The sequence below is a fragment of the Pleurodeles waltl genome, chromosome 5 (assembly GCF_031143425.1).
Source record: "Pleurodeles waltl isolate 20211129_DDA chromosome 5, aPleWal1.hap1.20221129, whole genome shotgun sequence".
Taxonomy (NCBI): Eukaryota; Metazoa; Chordata; class Amphibia; order Caudata; family Salamandridae; genus Pleurodeles; species Pleurodeles waltl.
The window spans coordinates 362,738,658-362,759,572 of NC_090444.1; the positions used below are offsets into that span (position 1 = coordinate 362,738,658).

The window sequence follows — 20,915 nt, forward strand, 5'->3', positions numbered from 1 at the left end:
TTCTAAGTGCCTGTTCAGGTACTTCTGCGGGTGCTGCCTGCTTCTGTGAGGGCTCCCTAACTTGCTAGGCGCCCCCTCTGTCTCCTCATCCAAGTGGCGACATCCTGGTCCCTCCTGGGCCACAGCAGCATCCAAAAACCCTAACCGTGACCCTTGCAGCTAGCAAGGCTTGTTTGTGGTCTTTCTGCGTGGGAACACCTCTGCAAGCTTCTTCACGACGTGGGACATCCATCCTCCAAAGGGGAAGTTCCTAGTCCTCTTCGTTCTTGCAGAACACCAAGCTTCTTCCAACAGGTGGCAGCTTGCTTGCACCCTCAGCCGGCATTTCTTGGGCTCCTGCCCACTCTCGACACTGTCGCGACTCTTGGACTTGGTCCCCTTGTCTTACAGGTACTCAGGTCCGGAAATCCACTGTTGTTGCATTGCTGGTGTTTGCTCTTCCTGCAGAATCCCCATATCACGACTTCTGTGCTCTCTGGGGGTAGTAGGTGCACTTTACACCTACCTTTCAGGGTTTTGGGGTGGGCTATTTTTCTAACCCTCACTGTTTTCTTACAGTCCCAGCGACCCTCTACAAGCTCACGTAGGTGTGTGGTCCATTCGTGGTTCGCATTCCACTTTTGGAGTATATGGTTTGTGTTGCCCCTATACCTATGTGCTCCTATTGCAATCTACTGTAACTTTACATTGCTTGCATTACTTCCTTTTGCTATTATCTGCATAATTTTGGTTTGTGTACATATATCTTGTGTATATTTCTTATCCTCATACTGAGGGTACTCACTGAGATACTTTTGGCATATTGTCATAAAAATAAAGTACCTTTAATTTTTAGTATATCTGTGTATTGTGTTTTCTTATGATATTGTGCATATGACACCAGTGGTATAGTAGGAGCTTTACATGTCTCCTAGTTCAGCCTAAGCTGCTTTGCCACAGCTACCTTCTATCAGCCTAAGCTGCTAGAAACACCTCTTCTACACTAATAAGGGATAACTGGACATGGCACAAGGTGTAAATACCTCTGGTACCCACTACAAGCCAGGCCAGCCTCCTACATTTATGCCACTGTGTTTCTAGAAACGTCTATGTAGATTTAAGTGTAAGGAGAAGCATCATCGACAAAACAGAAAACGAATTGAAAAGTGTGTGGGTCAGGTGCAAGGTTTGAAATGGTGCAGCACAGATCCACAAATATAAGGTCAGATGGATATTATTTGTCCTGATGAGAGCTCAAAGCAACAAGAGGGTCGACATGCATGTATATTTTAGTGGGAACGAATTCTATACGCGTCATAGCAGTATAACCAATAGCAAGACTTGATGATGTAGCTTGCCATATCAGCACATGACTGCTCGAGCAACTTGTGTACTTGTCATTGAGGCCTGCACCCTACTTAGGCACTCCATGTTATTTCCGTGACTCCCAGAGTGGTCACTGTGATGATGCTGGATGGAGGGGTGGGGTTTGTGAGGGGAGCTAGAGTGTTAAAACGAAGATTTGCTCTTAGTAACTTCAGACTTTAAACCTTTATTTGGTTTAATACAAAGAAGACATAAAAGGCAATAAAAACATGTTAAAATCATTAGAATCACAGAGCTAAAAATATGGCCATTATAAAAATAAATACAACATAACAAGTACAAATGAAAACAATACAGAAATTCAGACAATCGTAAGGGCATTGCACCAGTCTGCAGTCATTGTGTTTCTAACTTTGATTGTGCAATTTAGAAAGCTTGCTACATGTAGATAATTCTAAAATCGGTCAACATCTGCAAATACAGCAGGCATGACCTAGCGCATCTAAAATTAAACTCTGCCAAGATTGGTTTAAAAAAATGTTTGTGTATGGACAGATAAAAAGGACATATAAGGACAAAGTGTATAATGTTTTGAGCTGAGCGGCCATCACATTGACAGGGAGTATCTAATTGAGTGTGCACCCAGCCCTTTGGAACACATAACAAGTGGTGTATTGGATTGAACCTATAGCAAGTAAGCAGGAAACACTGATTATTGGAGAGCTCAAAGGTGAGATCTGGACCAATACATAGTGTCTCACTGACGACATAGTCCGGGCCCTAGTTTCTCTAGCTTTGGTTTCAAAGGAAATAAATGCCTTCTTGACCCAAATAATGTCACAATAGGTCTGCCTTTTGTGCTTTTGGGGCCCAATACCATAATGTTTGACTTAGCGCAATTAGTGGAAAGATGGAGTCTGTCAGTGAAATTGACAAAACTGCTCAAGAGTTGCTGTAATCCAAGAACAGATATCAGGACAGCGTCATAGGCATACAGCAATGCAGGCATGGGCCATCCATTCACCCTATGTAGGTCAAGTTCTGCCGCACAGGGGACCCTCTTCAGGTTATTTATATATATCATAAATACAAAAGGGGCCAGTATACAACCATGCCTGACACCTCGATTCAAAGCAAATTTGGAAATATACTCCCTAACACGCCCATAACAGACAGTAACTGTAAGTACAAATGTGGATCTCTAAGGAAAGCTAGCAACAATCGTTTTGTCAAAACCCATGCCCAGCTTTATGTCCCAAAGCGCGGTCTTATTGATTCTGTCAAAAGCTGAGTTTAAATTCAGAAACCCCAAATGAAGAAAGCCCACCTTTGCCTTAGTGTACTTGGCTATAAAGAGGTAGAGGTTGAGACCTTGGTCTACCGTGCCCTTCCCAGACTGGAAACTATGCTGAATGTCGGACAGGAGCTGATGTTCACTAGCCCACACAGTTAACCTGCTCAACAGCACTTTCCCCATTACTTTGACAGTTGAGTCTATTAAAGAAATGGGCTGATAACAGCAGTCTCATCCTTGTTGCCATTTTTAAAGACTGGGATGATGACAGAATTGGATCACAAAGGAGGAAAACCTCTCTGGATGGCTGGGTTGACATAGAGGGTTAGGAGTGGTGTCCATAGGTCAGAGTTAGAGTTAAAAACATAGAGTGGTACCCCATTAGGGCCTGGGGCTTTTTTCTTTGGAAGATCAGCAGTGGCATCCCTAACCTCTTCTTAGCTAAATGCCAAAGGAGGGCCTGTGGCAGAGAGTGGGAGTTTATCCCAAAGCATAGCTAAGAAACCATTTAGGGCGGGGACGTCGTAGATGGTTGGGTAAGGCTGGAGCCATAGTTCTGGGGTAATGAGTTGAAAAATAGTGCTACTTGAAGTTGGTGCTAAAAGGGACAATTAATAGTAGCTCAAAATTTGGAGTGGTCTTTAGACTTACAGGAGACCATCGGGTCCTCCCAGGCTTCCTGCCTTAAAACATGTTTCCTCCTGTTGATAGCCAAGTCTTGATCCTGTTGACACATTTTTAGTTTGTTGTTCTCTAGGGTTCTCTTCCAGAGCCTCCAGAAGCTTTTTATGAATTGTAGTACAAGTGTGATTAAACCATCTAGCAGAGGGGAGGGATTGATTTACTAGAGGAGAAGGCCAACCTTACTTTAAAACAGATACTAGAAAATAATTTAAAATGTCTCCTCGTCCAGAAGATATCCTTGCCCCAACTGATTCTGCGGCCTTGATATTTTGTAGAAACCCACCCGGGTGCAGAATTAGTTTCCCAGGAGAAAGTTGCATGAAGAGGATTATGGTCACTTCTGGGTGTCCCAGAACACTCAAAAGTTCAGAAATAGTGATGTGAAGCTAGAGGAGACAGCAATAAAGTCAATAACAGAGTGACAACCCCTCCCAGAAAAGGTAGGCATGCTAGGAATTAAATGAGTATTTACTTTCGCATCCTCTGTTAAAACCAAGTTGAAATCGCTTAGAATGGTGTTTAAAGGCTCACCCTGAGGGGAATATCTAAAAGGTGGAGAGGATAGACATAGAGGGCACCACAAATATCTATCCTGCTTGAAGTGGGTATTGAAAAAACCTGCTAACACAATTGAAAGGCAACCTTTTTCAGAGCAGAGATATTGAGCCAAAAAGAAAGACATTAGCATTTCAAAATGCAGTCGAATTTGCATTAGAGAAGTTAACAACTAAAATATTGTTAAATCGAACAGCAAGTAAATTCATGGGGCCAGTAGCTACTTGCTTGGAGCAACGGTGTAAAAATCACAGAGATAAAAACTGTAAGTCCCTCTAATGGAACCTGTTGCAGGAACAACAACAAAAAATGCTTGTAGTCCTCCAACAATAAATAATTTGATGTCTTCCAAGTTTCTTGCAAGCATATAATGTTATGTTGTCTCAACAAAGAGAGCCTGCCAACATCATCAACATTTTTAGCAACCTCTGCTGTGTTCCAGCTTAAAAAGACTAAAGGCCTGATTTAGATATTGGCGGACAGGTTACTCTGTCATAACATGACGGATATCCCATCCACCGAAATCTAAATCCTAAAGTACATAATGGGATTTAGATTTTGGCAGATGGGATATCTGTCACCATTGTGAGAGAGTAACCTGTGCACCAATATGTAAATCAGGCCCTAATTCTTTGGTCCGTAGATTCCTATGGCACACAGCATCAGCAATGCTATCAGAAAAAGGGGTACTATAAGATACTCAATGGTTGTCATTGAGTAAGCTCAGGGCGTCAAACCTGTTAGAAGTTGGAATACCTTGAGATAAAATTCTATTGACAGCACCCGCTTGAACAATGGATAGAGGTTGAGAGCTCATAGAGGGGATGGGTGAGATGATTACAGGCCTATAAAAAATTGCCCAAAGCCAGGAGTAAGACACGAGGTAAACACGGTTTAGGAAAGTCCATTAAAAGGCGGCTGCAACATTAGGATTGTTTAAACTCACAACTCAGTCCCTGGACATAATCTTGGGGTGCTTGCCTAACCAGTTGAATCTTTGTGCCATAATGATGGAATTGTTCAAGTTCAGGGTTTTTCTAAGACACCCCTCCAATCAATGAACTATTTCATTTTTGAGTTGCGGAAAGTGTTAAGTCGTCCGATGTTTTGGCGATGGGGAAGGGCACATTAACAAGAACAATTACATAGGGTGTGGCAACAGGGGGTAGGTCGAGATTATGATTAATAGAATTTGAGTCCCCACTGCTTTTAGTACGGACTGGAAAGGGCAGCCTTCTCTCAGGAAGTACTACTTCAGGAGAACTCTGACCAGAGTTAGACACATTGCCTCCTCCAATGGGGCCAGATACAGCTGCACTGTTAAACACATCATTAAGACTAGAATCTACTTGTTGTGGAGCAGCTGTCTGAACAGACAAGATGGGCTGACCACCTACTGCAATCTGTTCACAATCCTGCAGAGATGCTGAAAGGTATGTTATAATAGTAGTGACACCCGCCCCCCACCGCAACCCGCATAGGCCTCCTTGAGGAGTTTTGAAGCTTCTGCCTGCTTAGTGAGAGTAACCTCCAGTCTATCATGGCAAGCTGCAAAGGAGTTTGCTGAAATGACTAGCAAGTAAGTCGCCCACAACCTCAATGGACAATGTGGAACATTTAGGTGCCCGGCATTGGCAACTTTCTTCTTTTCCTACTAAGCTGGGATGGGGGGGTGGAGGGGGAGGATGAAACAGAACCTCTGGCTGTTACAGCATACATTTTAGGACATCCTCATTCCTCACTCCTCATCCCTACTTCTCATCCTTTCTTCTCATCCATCATCCCTTCTTCTCATCTATCATACATCATCCCTACTTCTCATCCATCATCCCTACTTCTCATCCATCATACATCATCCCTACTTCTCGTCCATCATCCCTACTTCTTGCCTATCATACATCATCCCTACTTCTCATCCATCATCCCTGCTTCTCTTCCATCATCCCAGCATCTCATCCCTGCTTCTCATCCATCATCCCTACTTCTCACCCATCATACATCATCCCTACTCCTCATCCATCGTACATCATCCCTACTTCTCATCCATCATCCCTACTTCTCATCCATCATACATCATCCCTACTTCTCATCCATCATCCCTACTTCTCACCTATCATACATCATCCCTACTTCTCATCCATCATCCCTGCTTCTCATCCATCATACCTACTTCTCATCCATCATCCCTACTTCTCATCCATCATCCCTACTTCTCTTCCATCATCCCTACTTCTCATCCATCATACATCATCTCTACTTCTCATCCATCATACATCACCCCTCCTCCTCATCCATCATTGTTAATTCTCTTCCATCATCCCTACTTCTCATCCCTGTTTCTCATCCATACTTTTTCCATCATCCCTACTTCTCTTCGATCATTTCTACTTCTCATCCCTGCTTCTTATTCCTACTTCTCATCCATCTCCCATCATTCCTACTTCTCGTGCCTCAGCCATCATCTCTACTCCTCATCCATCATCCATAATCCTCATCCCTCAGTCACACCAACACATTTTCACCTTTGTGAAACACACCTTCACACTGATTGGCTGGCAACAGCCAATCAGAGTTATGAGAGAGGCATGCATTCTATTTCACTGAAAAACAGCCTTCTCGTTGCCTGTGCTGGGTGAACACGAGTGGAAATGCAACTGTGTGTTTGTTTCAAGTGAATTCAAGGCTGCACATCATTTCATTTTGTTTAACTAAGTGTTTTTCTGATTACACAGGCCTTTGCAGAAAGCTCTGCTGGTTTGGGAAATACAAGGAGCCCACAGCTTGGGCCATAAATCAGCTCTTGGAGAAAGGGGTATAGAATTCATCTACAGTTCAATGAAAACATTTCTGGTTTCAGAAAAGAAAAAAACAGCTCTTAGAGATAAAAGCAGCCTCAGATTTAAACATTTTATTTGATACAAATAAAAATGAAACCAGAAAAGGTTTGGATGAATTGGATTGCACTGTCACCAGAGCTGGTTTTAAACATTTTCTTTCTACATATGAAACTGAAACCGGAAAGGTTTTCGGTTGAACTGTAGATTAACTGTATAACCCTTTCTCCAAGAGCTGATTTAAGGCCCAAGCTGTGGGCTTCTTCTATTTCCCAAACCAGCAGAGATTTCTGCAGAAGCTTGTGTAAACAGAAAACCACTTAGTTAAATCAAATGAAATGGTGTACAGCCTTGAATTCACTGGACACAAACACACAGTTGCATTTCCTCTCCTTCCTCTTTACCCAGCACATGCCATGCGAAGGCTATTTTTCAGTGAGATAGAATGCAGCGCTCTCTCACAAATCTGATTGGCTGTTGCCAACCAATCAGTGTGAAGGTTTGTTTCACAAAACTGAAAGTATGTAGGTATGACTGAGGGATGAGGAATGAGGAGTAGGGATGATGGATGAGGTGTAAGGATGAATGCTGAGGCATGAGAAGTAGGAATGATGGAAGATGGATGAGAAGTAGGCATGAGAAGCGGGATGAGGTATAAGATGTAGGAATGATGGAAGAGAAGTAAGGATGATGGATGACATGCAGGCATTATGTATGATGGATGAGAAGTAGGGATGGTGGATGAGAAGTAGGGATGATGTATGATGAATGATAAGTAGGTGTAGGTGGCTGGCCTGGCTTGTAGTGGGTACCAGAGGTACTTACACATAGTGCCAGGTCCAGTTATCCCTTACTAGTGTAGAAGAGGTGTTTCTAGCAACTTAGGCTGATAGAAGGTAGCTATGGCAAAGCAGCTTAGGCTGAACTAGGAGACATGTAAAGCTCCTACTATACCACTGGTGTAATATGCACAATATCATAAGAAAACACAATACACAGAAGTACTAAAAATAAAGGTACTTTCTTTTTATGACAATATGCCAAAAGTATCTCAGTGAGTACCCTCAGTATGAGGATAAGTTATATACACAAGCTATATGTACACAAACCAAACTTAGGTAAGTAATAGCAAGAAAAGTAATGCAAACAGTGTAGAGTTACAATAGATTGCAATAGGAGCACATAGGTATAGGGGCAACACAAACCATATACTCCAAGAGTGTAATGCGAACCACGAATGGACCCCAAACCTATGTGAGCTTGTAGAGGGTCGCTGGGACTGTAAGAAAACAGTGGGGGTTAGAAAAATAGCCCACCCCAAGACCCTGAAAGGTAGGTGTAAAGTGCACCTACTACCCCCAGAGAGCACAGAAGTCGTGATAGGGGGATTCTGCAGGAAGAACAAACACCAGCAATGCAACAACAGTGGATTTCCGGACCTGAGTACTTGTAAGACAAGGGGACCAAGTCCAATAGTCGCAACAGTTTCGGGAGTGGGCAGGAGCCCAGGAAATGCCAGCTGAGGGTGCAAGGAAGCTGCCACTGGATGGAAGAAGCTTGGAGTTCTGCAAGAAAGAAGAGAGCTAGGGACTTCTCCTTTGGAAGACGGATGTCCCACGTCGCGATGAAGCTTGCAGAGGTGTTCCCACGCAGAAAGACCGCAACCAAGCCTTGCTAGCTGCAAGGGTCGCGGTAGAGGTTTTTGGGTACTTCTGTGGCCCAGGAGGGACCAGGATGTCGCCATTTGGAGGAGGAGACAGAGGGGTCGCCCAGCAACTCAGGGAGCCCTCACAGAAGCAGGATGCACCCGCAGAAGTACCTGAACAGGCACTTGGAAGAAGAGTGAACCGGAGTCCACGTAAAGTCACAAAAGGGTGTCCCACGACACCAGAGGACAACTCAGAAGGTTGTGCACTACAGGAAGGAGTGCCGGGGACCCAGGCTTGGCTGTGCACGAAGGAAATCCTGGAAGAGTGCACAGGAGCCAGAGCAGCTGCAAATCACGCGGTACCCAGCAATGCAGTCTAGCGTGGGGCGCAAGGACTTACCTCCACCAAACTTGGACTGAAGAGTCACTGGACTGTGGGAGTCACTTGGACAGAGTTGCTGAGTTCCAGGGACCACTCTCGTCGTGCTGAGAGGGGACCCAGAGGACCAGTGATGCAGTCTTTTGGTGCCTGCGATTGCAGGGGGAAGATTCCGTCGACCCACAGGAGATTTCTTCAGAGCTCCTGGTGCAGGGAGGAGGCAGGCTACCCCCAGAGCATGCACCACCTGGAAACAGTCGAGAAAGCCGTCAGGATGAGGCGATACAAGGTTGCTACTAGTCGTCTTGCTACTTTGTTGCGGTTTTGCAGGCGTCCTGAGCAGTCAGCGGTCGATCCTTTGGTAGAAGGTGAAGAGGGAGATGCAGAGGAACTCTGAGGAGCTCTTGCATTCGTTATCTGGTGAGATCCCCAATGCAGAGACCCTAAATAGCCAGAAAGGAGGTTTGGCTACCTAGGAAGGAGGATTGGCTACCAAGAGAGGTAAGAGCCTATCAGAAAGAGCCTCTGACATCACCTGCTGGCACTGGCCACTCAGAGCAGACCAGTGTGCCACAAACACCTCTGTTTCCAAGATGGCAGAGGTCTGGGACACACTGGAGGAGCTCTGGGCACCTCCCCTGGGAGGTGCAGGTCAGGGGAGTGGTCACTCCCCTTTCCTTTGTCCAGTTTCGCGCCAGAGCAGGGCTGGGGGATCCCTGAACCGGTGTAGACTGGCTTATGCAGAGATGGGCACCATCTGTGCCCATCAAAGCATTTCCAGACGCTGGAGGAGGCTACTCCTCCCCAGCCTTCACACCTATTTCCAAAGGGAGAGGGTGTTACACCCTCTCTCAGAGGAAGTCCTTTGTTCTGCCTTCCTGAGCCAGGGCTGCCTGGACCTCAGGAGGGCAGAAACCTGTCTGAAGGGTTGGCAGCAGCTGCAGTGGAGACCCCGGAAAGGCAGTTTGGCAGTACCCGGGTTCTGTGCTAGAGACCCTGGGGATCATGGAATTGTCCCCCCAATGCCAGAATGGCATTGGGGGGACAATTCCATGATCTTAGACATGTTACATGGCCATGTTCGGAGCTACCATTGTGACGCTGTACATAGGTAGTGACCTATGTACAGTGCACGCGTGTAATGGTGTCCCCGCACTCACAAAGTCCGGGGAATTAGTCCTGAACGATGTGGGGGCCCCTTGGCTAGTGCCAAGGTGCCCACACACTAAGTAATTTTGCACCCAACAGGTTAGACATATAGGTGACTTATAAGTTACTTAAGTGCAGTGGTAAATGTCTGTGAAATAACGTGGACGTTATTTCACTCAGGCTGCACTGGCAGGGCCTGTGTAAGAATTGTCTGAGCTCCCTATGGGTGGCAAAAGAAATGCTGCAGCCCATAGGGATCTCCTGGAACCCCAATACCCTGGGTACCTCAGTACCATATACTAGGGAATTATATGGGTGTACCAGTATCCCAATGTGAATTGGTAAATTTAGTCACTAGGCTGTTAGTGACAAATCTGGAAAGCAGAGAGAGCATAACCACTGAGGTTCTGGTTAGCAGAGCCTCAGTGAGACAGTTAGGCATCACACAGGGAACACATACAGGGCACATACTTATGAGCACTGGGGCCCTGCCTGGCAGGGTCCCAGCTGACACATAGACTAAAACAACATATATACAGTGAAATATGGGGGTAACACGCCAGTCAAGATGGTACTTTCCTACAGTAGGGATGATGGATGAGAAGTAAGGATGATGTATGATGGATGAGAAGTAGGGATGATGGATGAATAGTATAAATGAGAAGCAGGGATGAGAAGCAGGGATGATGGAAGAGAAGCAGGGATGATGGATGAGAAGCAGGGATGATGGATGAGAAGTAGGGATGAATTATGATGGATGAGAATCAGGGATGATGGAGGAGAAGTAGGGCTGATTTATGATGGATGAGAAGTAGGAATGATGGATGAGAAGCAGGGATGAGAAGTATGGATGATGTATGATAGATGAGAAGTAGGGATGATGGATGAGAAGTAGGGATTATGGATAAAAAGTAGGGGTGTTGTATGATGGATGAAACGTAGGGATGATGGATGAGAGGTAAGGATGATGGATGAGAAACAGGGATGATGGAAGAGAAGCAGGGGATTATGGATGAGAAGTAGGAATGGTGTATGATGGATGAGAAGTAGGGATGATGGATGAGAAGTAGGGATGAGGAGTGAGGATGTCTTAAAATGGATGCTGTAGGCTGGTGAATAGTTGTTTTAACTAGATGCAAGTTGTCCTTTGGAAGTGACCCACAGCCACATTTAACTTGGGGCCATGGGGACATCCTCTACGGGTAGCTTTCTAATGTCTAAGATACTTGTCGGTCAAGTTTCAGCAGATGCACCTATGCCTAACTATTATTAAACGGAAATTATTTTTGTTGGTTATCACCTCAACCACAGATGTAAGGTAAGTTAGTATAGTGGATCCATTACAGTGGCGTGTCAGGTCCCTTGTCACAGGAGACATCTTTCATTTGCCCATGTAGCTAGTTAAACAGGGAACTTGAAAAATTTAAAACTTGATCATATGGTAACAGAAAATGGTGCTGAATAATTACAAATGATCATTGGATGTCGGAGCTGGGTCAACAAGATTAACAAAAGTGAGTAGCAAAAAAAAAAGGTGCTGCATGGGGTCCCCCAACAAAATCACAGTTAAGATCACAATTACTTGTTGTTGAAACAGATGTTAGGGGGTGACCCAGCCCAACCTCCTCCTGGCTCCGATGGGTGTGAATGGGCCCGCCCTTGGCCCAGGCTTCGCAGAGATCAGGGTGTCTCTTCAAGCACTGCTAGTGCTCTCCTGCCCCTCCAGTTTGTGCACAGGCTTCTGGGAGGTGGAGTCCCCTGGTGTAAAGAGCATCCACAGCCGCAGGTGTCAGGTTGCACTTTTGCGCTGCTGGTGCTTTCTTGCCCCTCCTCCTTGGCGCACAGGTTTCTGGGACTTGGAGTCCCCTGAGTAAAGAGCGCCCCAGTTCTCAGTGGTTTTATGTAGGTATTTACAAGACCATGGTCGTCAACGATCCAGGACTACGCTCCTTTCAGTTTGTAAAGAATTTGGCAATTCTTTTGTTGTGATGTATGGTGATGTATGAAAAGAAAATGTCCATGGTAGGGGTAGTTATCTATCGACTTGTCTGTCATATCAATTGTTGTAAACCAGGTTCCTGGATGTTTTTATGGCAGTACTGAAAAGGTTACTTTCTGCCATCAAACTGAGTGGCAGCCGTTGCTGCAGATATCTTTACAGTTAAGTTGTCACTGTTTTTGTAATTATATTCACTACGACTATCATATTATTGTTGGGGCTAAAGTACGGTACGGTAGCAGGATCAGACTTGCTAATGCAGCGTATTTTGGGGCTGATCCACGCAGGAGCCATTTATTTATTTACTGTTTATATGGGCTGTAAGATGATTGACAGTTTAGATCGTCATTTTTGGTTATTATTGAAATATGCACCTTCTATAGCTATTTAAAACAAATGACAGTCATGGCAATATATGTTTGAAATAAGTGCCCGGATGATCTGAATAATTAAGAACATTTTGTCTTTTTAATAACAAATACATTTTTACCTGTACCTATCTGTATAAATATAGAAACCAAACATACTTCTTTCTTACATTCTACAGAGTTAAGCGTAGCAGCTTTTAAGAGGAATAAGAGAAAGCTCGAACTTGCTGAGCGAGTGGAAACTGACTTCATTCAGTTAAAAAAAAGAAGACAATCAAGTGAAAAGGTCAGTGGATACGTTCTCTAAAACTACTTTTTGTACATTTACTTTTACAATCAGAAGCCCAGATTTTTTAATAAAAGAGATTAAACCTGGAAAAGTCCAGTTAATTAATGGTGCCTCTGGATGTTTATTTTTCTGTACCTACGAAGTTTAACAGATTTGCATTAGTTATAAAAATGTAAGCGGAGAGTGATTTAACACTACTATGCAGGAAATATCAAACTCCCTCTCCACGCTAACATGTGACACCAGAAGTGCTGCCTGTTCCAGCGATGCGCAACAAAGTCAGGCCTTCATTGAAAATTCAGCTCATGTAAGTCTCAGAAGGGTCTGTCGGACCAGTTCCAGTTTTACTCAGCTGTGGCCTGTAGAAGTGTCTATGTGCCAGGGCGCGTCTTCCCGTGCTCCGGCAAAGACCAGGCTGCATGCACCGCGTCTTCCAGCGGTTCGTGGGACAGCGCACTGAGGCAGTTGGCAAATGGCATTTGGGTGTAGCAGAAGGCTTCTCCTTCACGTCCCTGCTGGTAAGGTGATAAGGCAGTGGTGGTGTTGCAGGGCGGCATCTGCTTTTGTCCTCGAATGCCTCTGCTGGTCACAGGAACGTCTCCGACACATACAGGGGTCACGTACGACAGCCCTATAGAGGTCAGTTGTAATGGACGACAGCTCACAACTCCAGGGCAGCCCTGACGGGGGATACCAACTTCTGCTAGAAGGCTGTCTTGCAACTGTAGTCCCGACTGGACAAGGTATCTCACACTTGGATCCACTCACACGGATCCCCACTGGACCTGACTCACTCCAGGCTTTCCTCCTCCTCTTCAAAAGCCACGCTGTTCTTGGCAGTCACACAGGAGGCTGGTGCTTCAGAAACAGGGCAAGTGCTTTTGGCTTCTGGGTAATGATCCGTCACCTAGTGGGGAGACAGGCACACCTTGTTTTTCATCCCTGGTTGCAGCAGCAGCTCAAAGTCTTAGGGATCCTCTTTCCCTTGATGTGTTGAACAACTTGTCAAACTCATGAGCCCACCTTTATAGTCCAAACCCAGACACAGATGCGATTTATTGTCTGTTCCTTTGAAATTCGGGTTGTGGGTGCCAGCTCCTCAGAAGTGCCTCCTCCTCTGCCTTTTCTTTGTGCAAGGGGCAGTCTGCCTCACCAGTGTGTATTCTCAATCCAGTACTCAGGAATGTCAGCAATCCATATCTCCTGTGTGGTGTTGCAATCCTCACCTCCACTAGCCTTTCCAGGCCATCTGCTCCCAAAATGGAGCCCACATGTCTGCATGTTATGTAGCATGCACAGGCACACATACGTCCCAGAACACGCATATCATATAAGTATCACACACTCTTCGGTGCTACACGCAATCATCATGTAGGCCTAGTGTGACTTAAATACACAGCAGTGGAATTTAAAATGAGTAGGCCGGTAGGCACCATTCCTGTGACACAGGTAAAAAGGTTCGTTCACACTAGTGATCACTACTAAATAGTAAATTGGTATGCTGCCACCACTATGCTTATGTCACTTAGCTCCTGGCAAGACCTGTAGCCCTCTACCACTGTGAGGGTAGCTCTTGCAGTGCCTTTCCATCTCTGACAAGACCTTGTTACCAAAAGATAGGCCAAGGTCATTGCACACACCCATGATCCAGTGATCCGTTATCCATTCAGCTGGGTACTCGGGCTGGGACGGATGTTCGTCACCATGCAGGGGACTTTCCTATCTCTACAATCACGGGCTCCTTATTTCTCAGAGGGTTTAGTTGTTAGACTCCCTTTTTTCGCACAACGTTTAGTTGACTTCCAAAGAAGATGTTATTGACATTTAGGAAGTTTAACTTTAAAACCTGAATCTACTATTGCTTCTCAGAGCAGTTTTTACCACACAAGGTCCATTAATAGAAAATTTCAGCAGAAACGCTTTGATTCAGGTGTGTGGACTAGATCCTCTTTCCAACACTACGTCTTACTCAACATATAGGGTTTGTTTTTAGTTTTGGCTTCGTATCAAACCACATGCTGGTGTTACTATGGTAAGGCTTCACATTTTCTGTTTCTGTTGAACGTGTCCATTTGCAGTGCATCACGCCTTGGTGCATATTGGCATAATCACTACACACTGATCCTCATTTTGAAAATGTTCCATGTCTTTATTTAGGTAGTGATAGGTTGCCAGACTACATATAGTGGGGCCACAGGGCTGTCAGATGCCACTAGCCTCAATTGTAGGTGTTGGGATAATTTGCCTCTGATGTCCTGGGTCCATCCAACGAGGGTTCTGCAAACGTGGCCAAGTCAAGCCACGTCAGCAATTGACACTCAAGTAACAATGGCCAACAGTTACTGACTTCTCAGAGAGATTATTTTGAAGACTGAACAAGGTCAGCAATCCAAAGACACCCAGCAGCATAATAATTTGATTATCTGATAGAAACATCTACAGGGAGTGCAGAATTATTAGGCAAATGAGTATTTTGACCACATCATCCTCTTTATGCATGTTGTCTTACTCCAAGCTGTATAGGCTCGAAAGCCTACTACCAATTAAGCATATTAGGTGATGTGCATCTCTGTAATGAGAAGGGGTGTGGTCTAATGACATCAACACCCTATATCAGGTGTGCATAATTATTAGGCAACTTCCTTTCCTTTGGCAAAATGGGTCAAAAGAAGGACTTGACAGGCTCAGAAAAGTCAAAAATAGTGAGATATCTTGCAGAGGGATGCAGCACTCTTAAAATTGCAAAGCTTCTGAAGCGTGATCATCGAACAATCAAGCGTTTCATTCAAAATAGTCAACAGGGTCGCAAGAAGCGTGTGGAAAAACCAAGGCGCAAAATAACTGCCCATGAACTGAGAAAAGTCAAGCATGCAGCTGCCACGATGCCACTTGCCACCAGTTTGGCCATATTTCAGAGCTGCAACATCACTGGAGTGCCCAAAAGCACAAGGTGTGCAATACTCAGAGACATGGCCAAGGTAAGAAAGGCTGAAAGACGACCACCACTGAACAAGACACACAAGCTGAAACGTCAAGACTGGGCCAAGAAATATCTCAAGACTGATTTTTCTAAGGTTTTATGGACTGATGAAATGAGAGTGAGTCTTGATGGGCCAGATGGATGGGCCCGTGGCTGGATTGGTAAAGGGCAGAGAGCTCCAGTCCGACTCAGACGCCAGCAAGGTGGAGGTGGAGTACTGGTTTGGGCTGGTATCATCAAAGATGAGCTTGTGGGGCCTTTTCGGGTTGAGGATGGAGTCAAGCTCAACTCCCAGTCCTACTGCCAGTTCCTGGAAGACACCTTCTTCAAGCAGTGGTACAGGAAGAAGTCTGCATCCTTCAAGAAAAACATGATTTTCATGCAGGACAATGCTCCATCACACGCGTCCAAGTACTCCACAGCGTGGCTGGCAAGAAAGGGTATAAAAGAAGGAAATCTAATGACATGGCCTCCTTGTTCACCTGATCTGAACCCCATTGAGAACCTGTGGTCCATCATCAAATGTGAGATTTACAAGGAGGGAAAACAGTACACCTCTCTGAACAGTGTGTGGGAGGCTGTGGTTGCTGCTGCACGCAATGTTGATGGTGAACAGATCAAAACACTGACAGAATCCATGGATGGCAGGCTTTTGAGTGTCCTTGCAAAGAAAGGTGGCTATATTGGTCAATGATTTGTTTTTGTTTTGTTTTTGAATGTCAGCAATGTATATTTGTGAATGTTGAGATGTTATATTGGTTTCACTGGTAATGATAAATAATTGAAATGGGTATATATTTTTTTTTGTTAAGTTGCCTAATAATTATGCACAGTGATAGTCACCTGCACACACAGATATCCCCCTAACATAGCTAAAACTAAAAACAAACTAAAAACTACTTCCAAAAATATTCAGTTTTGATATTAATGAGTTTTTTGGGTTAATTGAGAACATGGTTGTTGTTCAATAATAAAATTAATCCTCAAAAATACAACTTGCCTAATAATTCTGCACTCCCTGTAGTTGCAGATTAATTACCTTTAAATTTCCCCCAGGTGTCAGACTGGATCCAGAGAATTTTCTGAGCAGTACCCCTGTGTGCCGTTAGGTGGCGGCGATCGGTTCCACGACTGTTGTCAGCGTCATCTGAGCCAGATATAACATCACAGGTCCTACCGAGGCGCCACCCTGGAACGCTGACGTCAGTTCTTTTCTTACCTAGCCAGCTAGCGCCGATCCAAAGAGAGCTACCCCTCAGTCACTTTTTGACTGACCTTTTTTCAACTTTTTGACAGGGATTTTTTGAGTTTTTTATTACTGATGCATCGAGGAAGGCGAGGTTTGAGCCCTGCGTTTCCTGCCATCGGGCAATGTCCGTGACGGAATTGCACCTTGTTTGTCTTTGGTGCCTGGAGCACGACCACGACTCAGTCATGCGCCGAGTGTGGGGCCATGCATCTGAAGGCTTTAAGGAAGCGGTCTCTGAAGCTGATGGCTACCCGATGTTCCACTCTGCGCAAGTCGAGGTCCAGGTCGAGAAGAAGGTCCCGGTAGCGGTTGCGGAGTCCTCCATCGCCATCGTCCCACTCCAAGTAAGCTGAGGCACAAAAAGAAGAGCAAGAAGTAGAAGTGTTCTTCGACTTCTCCTTGTCCGTCGACCGACAAAACGATGGAGCATCGGTGCTCTAGGTCTCGTTCCAACGAACCTGCGTCTGGGCCGAGAGCCGGAGCAACCCCTGCCAAACTTTGTGAGTTCCTCATCATAAACATCTTTAGTCGGCTGAGATCAGCCATAATAGCATACAAATTACATACAGGAATAAAGCCAATAAATAACAGTTAAAATACAGACTTAAAACACTTAAAACATGTACGAAAAAATAAATCCAGGCCAGGTTAAAACATTTCAAGCAGCAGTTAACACAGTCTGTACGCTAATCAGGGATCATAGACTTCCTTGCACGCATTGTGGCTTGGAGAAATAGCAGAACATGTCTGCATATTTCTTCGTTTTCCAGGCTCAATAAAACACGATAAGCCACCAGGCAGATCGTCTGGTTCCTACGCTTTAAAAGGGGGACCAGAAATCTTTTCATATTCATTCTATAATAATCACATACAAAAAGAAAGTACAGCATAGTCTGCTTATGTGCACTGCGACACGGACAAGTTATGGAGTCAAGCTTTGATTTAAATCGAGACGGGAAACAAAGCAAATATTTCAGTATTCCTGCCCGGAAGCTAAATAATAAAAATCTGGGCCAGTTCCTGTCAGTATTCCATAAATAATTATTAGAGCATTGCCTTAGTTAAAACATAAATACGTTTTTACACACGATTTTACTTCCTCTACCTTCAACCTCTCTGCTTTAGCACACTCCAGCAATAATCCTTGGACACGTCGACTGCCGCCAGTACCCCCTAATGTACCATCACGAAAAAGATCACCCAAACCAATTGCCTCCAGGGGACTGTTTTGACGTTATCTAGCCATGGTAACGAACGCCCCCTATCGCAGGCCAGGCAGTCAAGAATTATCTCTCTGGTTAAGACTGATTTGTCGGATATCCAAACAGACAACCATAAGAATACCAGCCTACTGCGAATGAAGTTGTATGAATAGCCCAGGCCAAGTTAATTATGGCATATAAAGCTTGAGGTGGTAGGAGGCGTGGAGAGCATTCTCCGACAAAAGCGATTCTCCTACCTCTGGAGGTGTGTTGGACTTGCCAGGCTCCTGATTCCTGCCCCATATGTTGCTATAGGAACACATTGAAAAGAGTATATTTGCATAAGAGAGGTAAGGGTACGTTCTCCCTTGGGCAGCGGAATATTCAACAAAAAGCCCACTGCCCTAGTGAACTTGATCCTACTATGAGCAACATGATGAGCAACATGATGAGCCCATGAGCCGCTTGAGTTTGACGTGACCCTTAGGTATGAAAAAGTGCTAATGTTTACTAAAGTATCGGTGCCCACACTTATAGAAGATCATTTCTTAAGCCTTGGCCCACACGTCATTATTAAGGACTTGTTAAAATTAGTCTTCAAGTTTAATTGAGCCATAAAATTGACAAACAAGTGCAATAAAAGACGCAAAGCCTTAGGGGTATGAGCAATTAAAACAGTGTCTTCAGCATATAACAATATGGGGAGGGGGATGATGAACTTTTTCGAGTTCTAGTAGGCCATGCGCCTAATTTTTTGGCAGCTTGACTCCGCAGGGGCTCCTTCGGGTTTCCCTCCAGAAGCCTAGACCTTGGCACAGAGGAACGCCCATAGATCTGGTCCTGGATCTGGACCAACGCCGATGCTCCTGGTGCTGCTAGTGCCCAAGGGAAACGCCATCCCAATTCTCATGGCCGACACGGAGCCAGATGGGTGCCGTATGACGCCGACTCCCACCCCGGCTGGAGCCTTGTCTCCTATGTCGGATCCTGAGCCCCTTTCTTATGGGCTAGGTTATGGTGAGGAATGGGAGGGGTCACTAAACCCTTTAGAATACCAGCTTCAAGACCCTATGGACTTGCGTACATACTTGGGTGAAGCCATCAGACTGGCTACTTCTCCTGATACTGGCATGCTTTCTCCTCCTGCTGTGGCTACGGAGGGGGCTTCCTACTCAATGGTGGTTAGAAGAACAGCAGGTCTTGACCTTGAGTTGCCTTTGGTGGTAGTCATGACTAACCTCCTCTCCTGACAGAGGTGCTTCAGCTGGGGTTTCCTCCTCTGAACCCATGCTCCCCTTTAATGAAGCCCTTATGGATGTCCTACAGGGTACCTGGACCAACCCCAGCACAGGGGCTCCTGTGATTAGGACAATTGCCCTCTGCCATCGCCCCGCTCCGGGAGACCCAAACTTTCTGACTCAACACCCCTCCCCTGAGAGCTTGGTCATCCAAACCTCCACTTCCCAGGGCGTGTTCCCTTCCACACCCCTGGAAAGGGAATCCAAAAAGTCGGACACACTTGGGAAGAATATTTTTTTCCTTCCTCAACCCTAGAGTTGCTGTTGTGAGCACTGCATGCCTTTTAGGTCATTATTCCCACACGCTGTGGGATATGGTTGTGCAAGGGCTTCCACAGGTCCCAGAGGAGGCCTAGGCTGTACTCTCTCAGGCAGCTGCCAATGGGAGAGACGCAGCAAAGTTTACTATCAGTTGTGGACTACACATGACCGACTCACTGGCCAGAGCAGTTTCATCGACAGTGGCCTTAAGGCTTCACGCCTGGTTGAGGATGTCTGGATTTTCGGGGGGTGTCCAGGCTACTTTGATGGGCATGCCCTTTGATGGCACCTGTTTCTTCGGAGACTACACAGACTCCAGTCTGCCTTTTGCTTCTTTCGTGGCTATGGAAGGGGCCTCCAACAGCAACCATTCCCAGCCAGCCGCTGTGTTGTGCATGTTGCCCAGCCTCTGCATGGCTGAGGGAGTGGGATCCACGACTTTGTGAATCAGGGAGCTAGCAATCTGGCCAGCCCCCCAACCCCCCCCCCCCCCCTCTGCAGCAGCCTCTAAGCCTTCCTAGTGTGACTCCTCACCAAGGGCCAGTCGGAGGCAGGATTTGCCATCACCTTCCAACATACAGTAATAAAGATATAAATTTTGCAAGATTTACTTAAAAATACAGTTCTTTGAAGTCGATAGCTCCATCTGGGCTATCACGGCCTCATGAACAACAAATCTAACAGTTCAGGCCAGCCGCAGCGTCGCAGGCCAGCTATGGTGTCGAGAAGATCCGCAAACAGTACCTTGGAGATGTAGGGCGTCGTGATCCTTGCGATGAGATCCGGAGAGTGGTGCAGCTGGTGTTGGTTCTGGTGGTCGGTGCTTGGGTCGTCAGGCCCTTGAAGTCACACGTGTTGCAGATCGAACTCCAGGCTCATGACGAAGTCTGGAGCGCCGGCGTGGATGGTATCTGGCTGCGGTGCGAAGCAGGACGATGAGATGTGTGGTGCCCACAGATCGCGGTGCACGCAGCGGCTTGGTGACGGCATCCTGTGACGTCAGTGAGAACAGGGCTGCCGTGTGAAGCGGGGCGGTGCAACGTGCAGTGTCTCCAGGTCACAGTGCAGACAGCGGTGACGTCGTTGCTGAAGCACGGTCGTTGGGATGCCCAAGGAGGTGGTGCGGTACAGGGGAGTCTGTTGACGACACTGGAGTCAAGGGCGCTGGCATCGGTGGACTGGGGTTGCGGTGCGGGATGGTGCTTCATGTACAACACGAGCAGTGTCCTCAGGCCACGGTGCCGCGTCGGTGTCAGCGTGGAGCGTCGTCGTCGTGGATGCCAAGGCAGCGGTGTGAGCAAGGCGATGCGGAGTGCGGGGCCTACAGGTCATGGTGCAAGCAGTGGCTCAGTGACCGCACCAGGTGCGTCGTTGGTGAGATCAGGGTTGTGGTGAGACGTGGGGCACGGCTCCGTGTGGCG

General features: G+C 46.1%; 1 protein-coding gene across 2 annotated transcripts in view; it reads left to right on the plus strand.

Moving 5' to 3' along the window:
• Positions 1 to 20,915, plus strand: part of TASP1 (taspase 1) — a 628,686-nt gene that overhangs the window by 259,992 nt on the left and 347,779 nt on the right. For both annotated transcript variants that reach the window (XM_069234107.1, XM_069234108.1), the window contains one exon: positions 12,395 to 12,501. In XM_069234107.1, the coding sequence (XP_069090208.1) occupies positions 12,395 to 12,501 (107 nt within the window). The remainder of the gene's footprint in view (positions 1 to 12,394; positions 12,502 to 20,915) is intronic.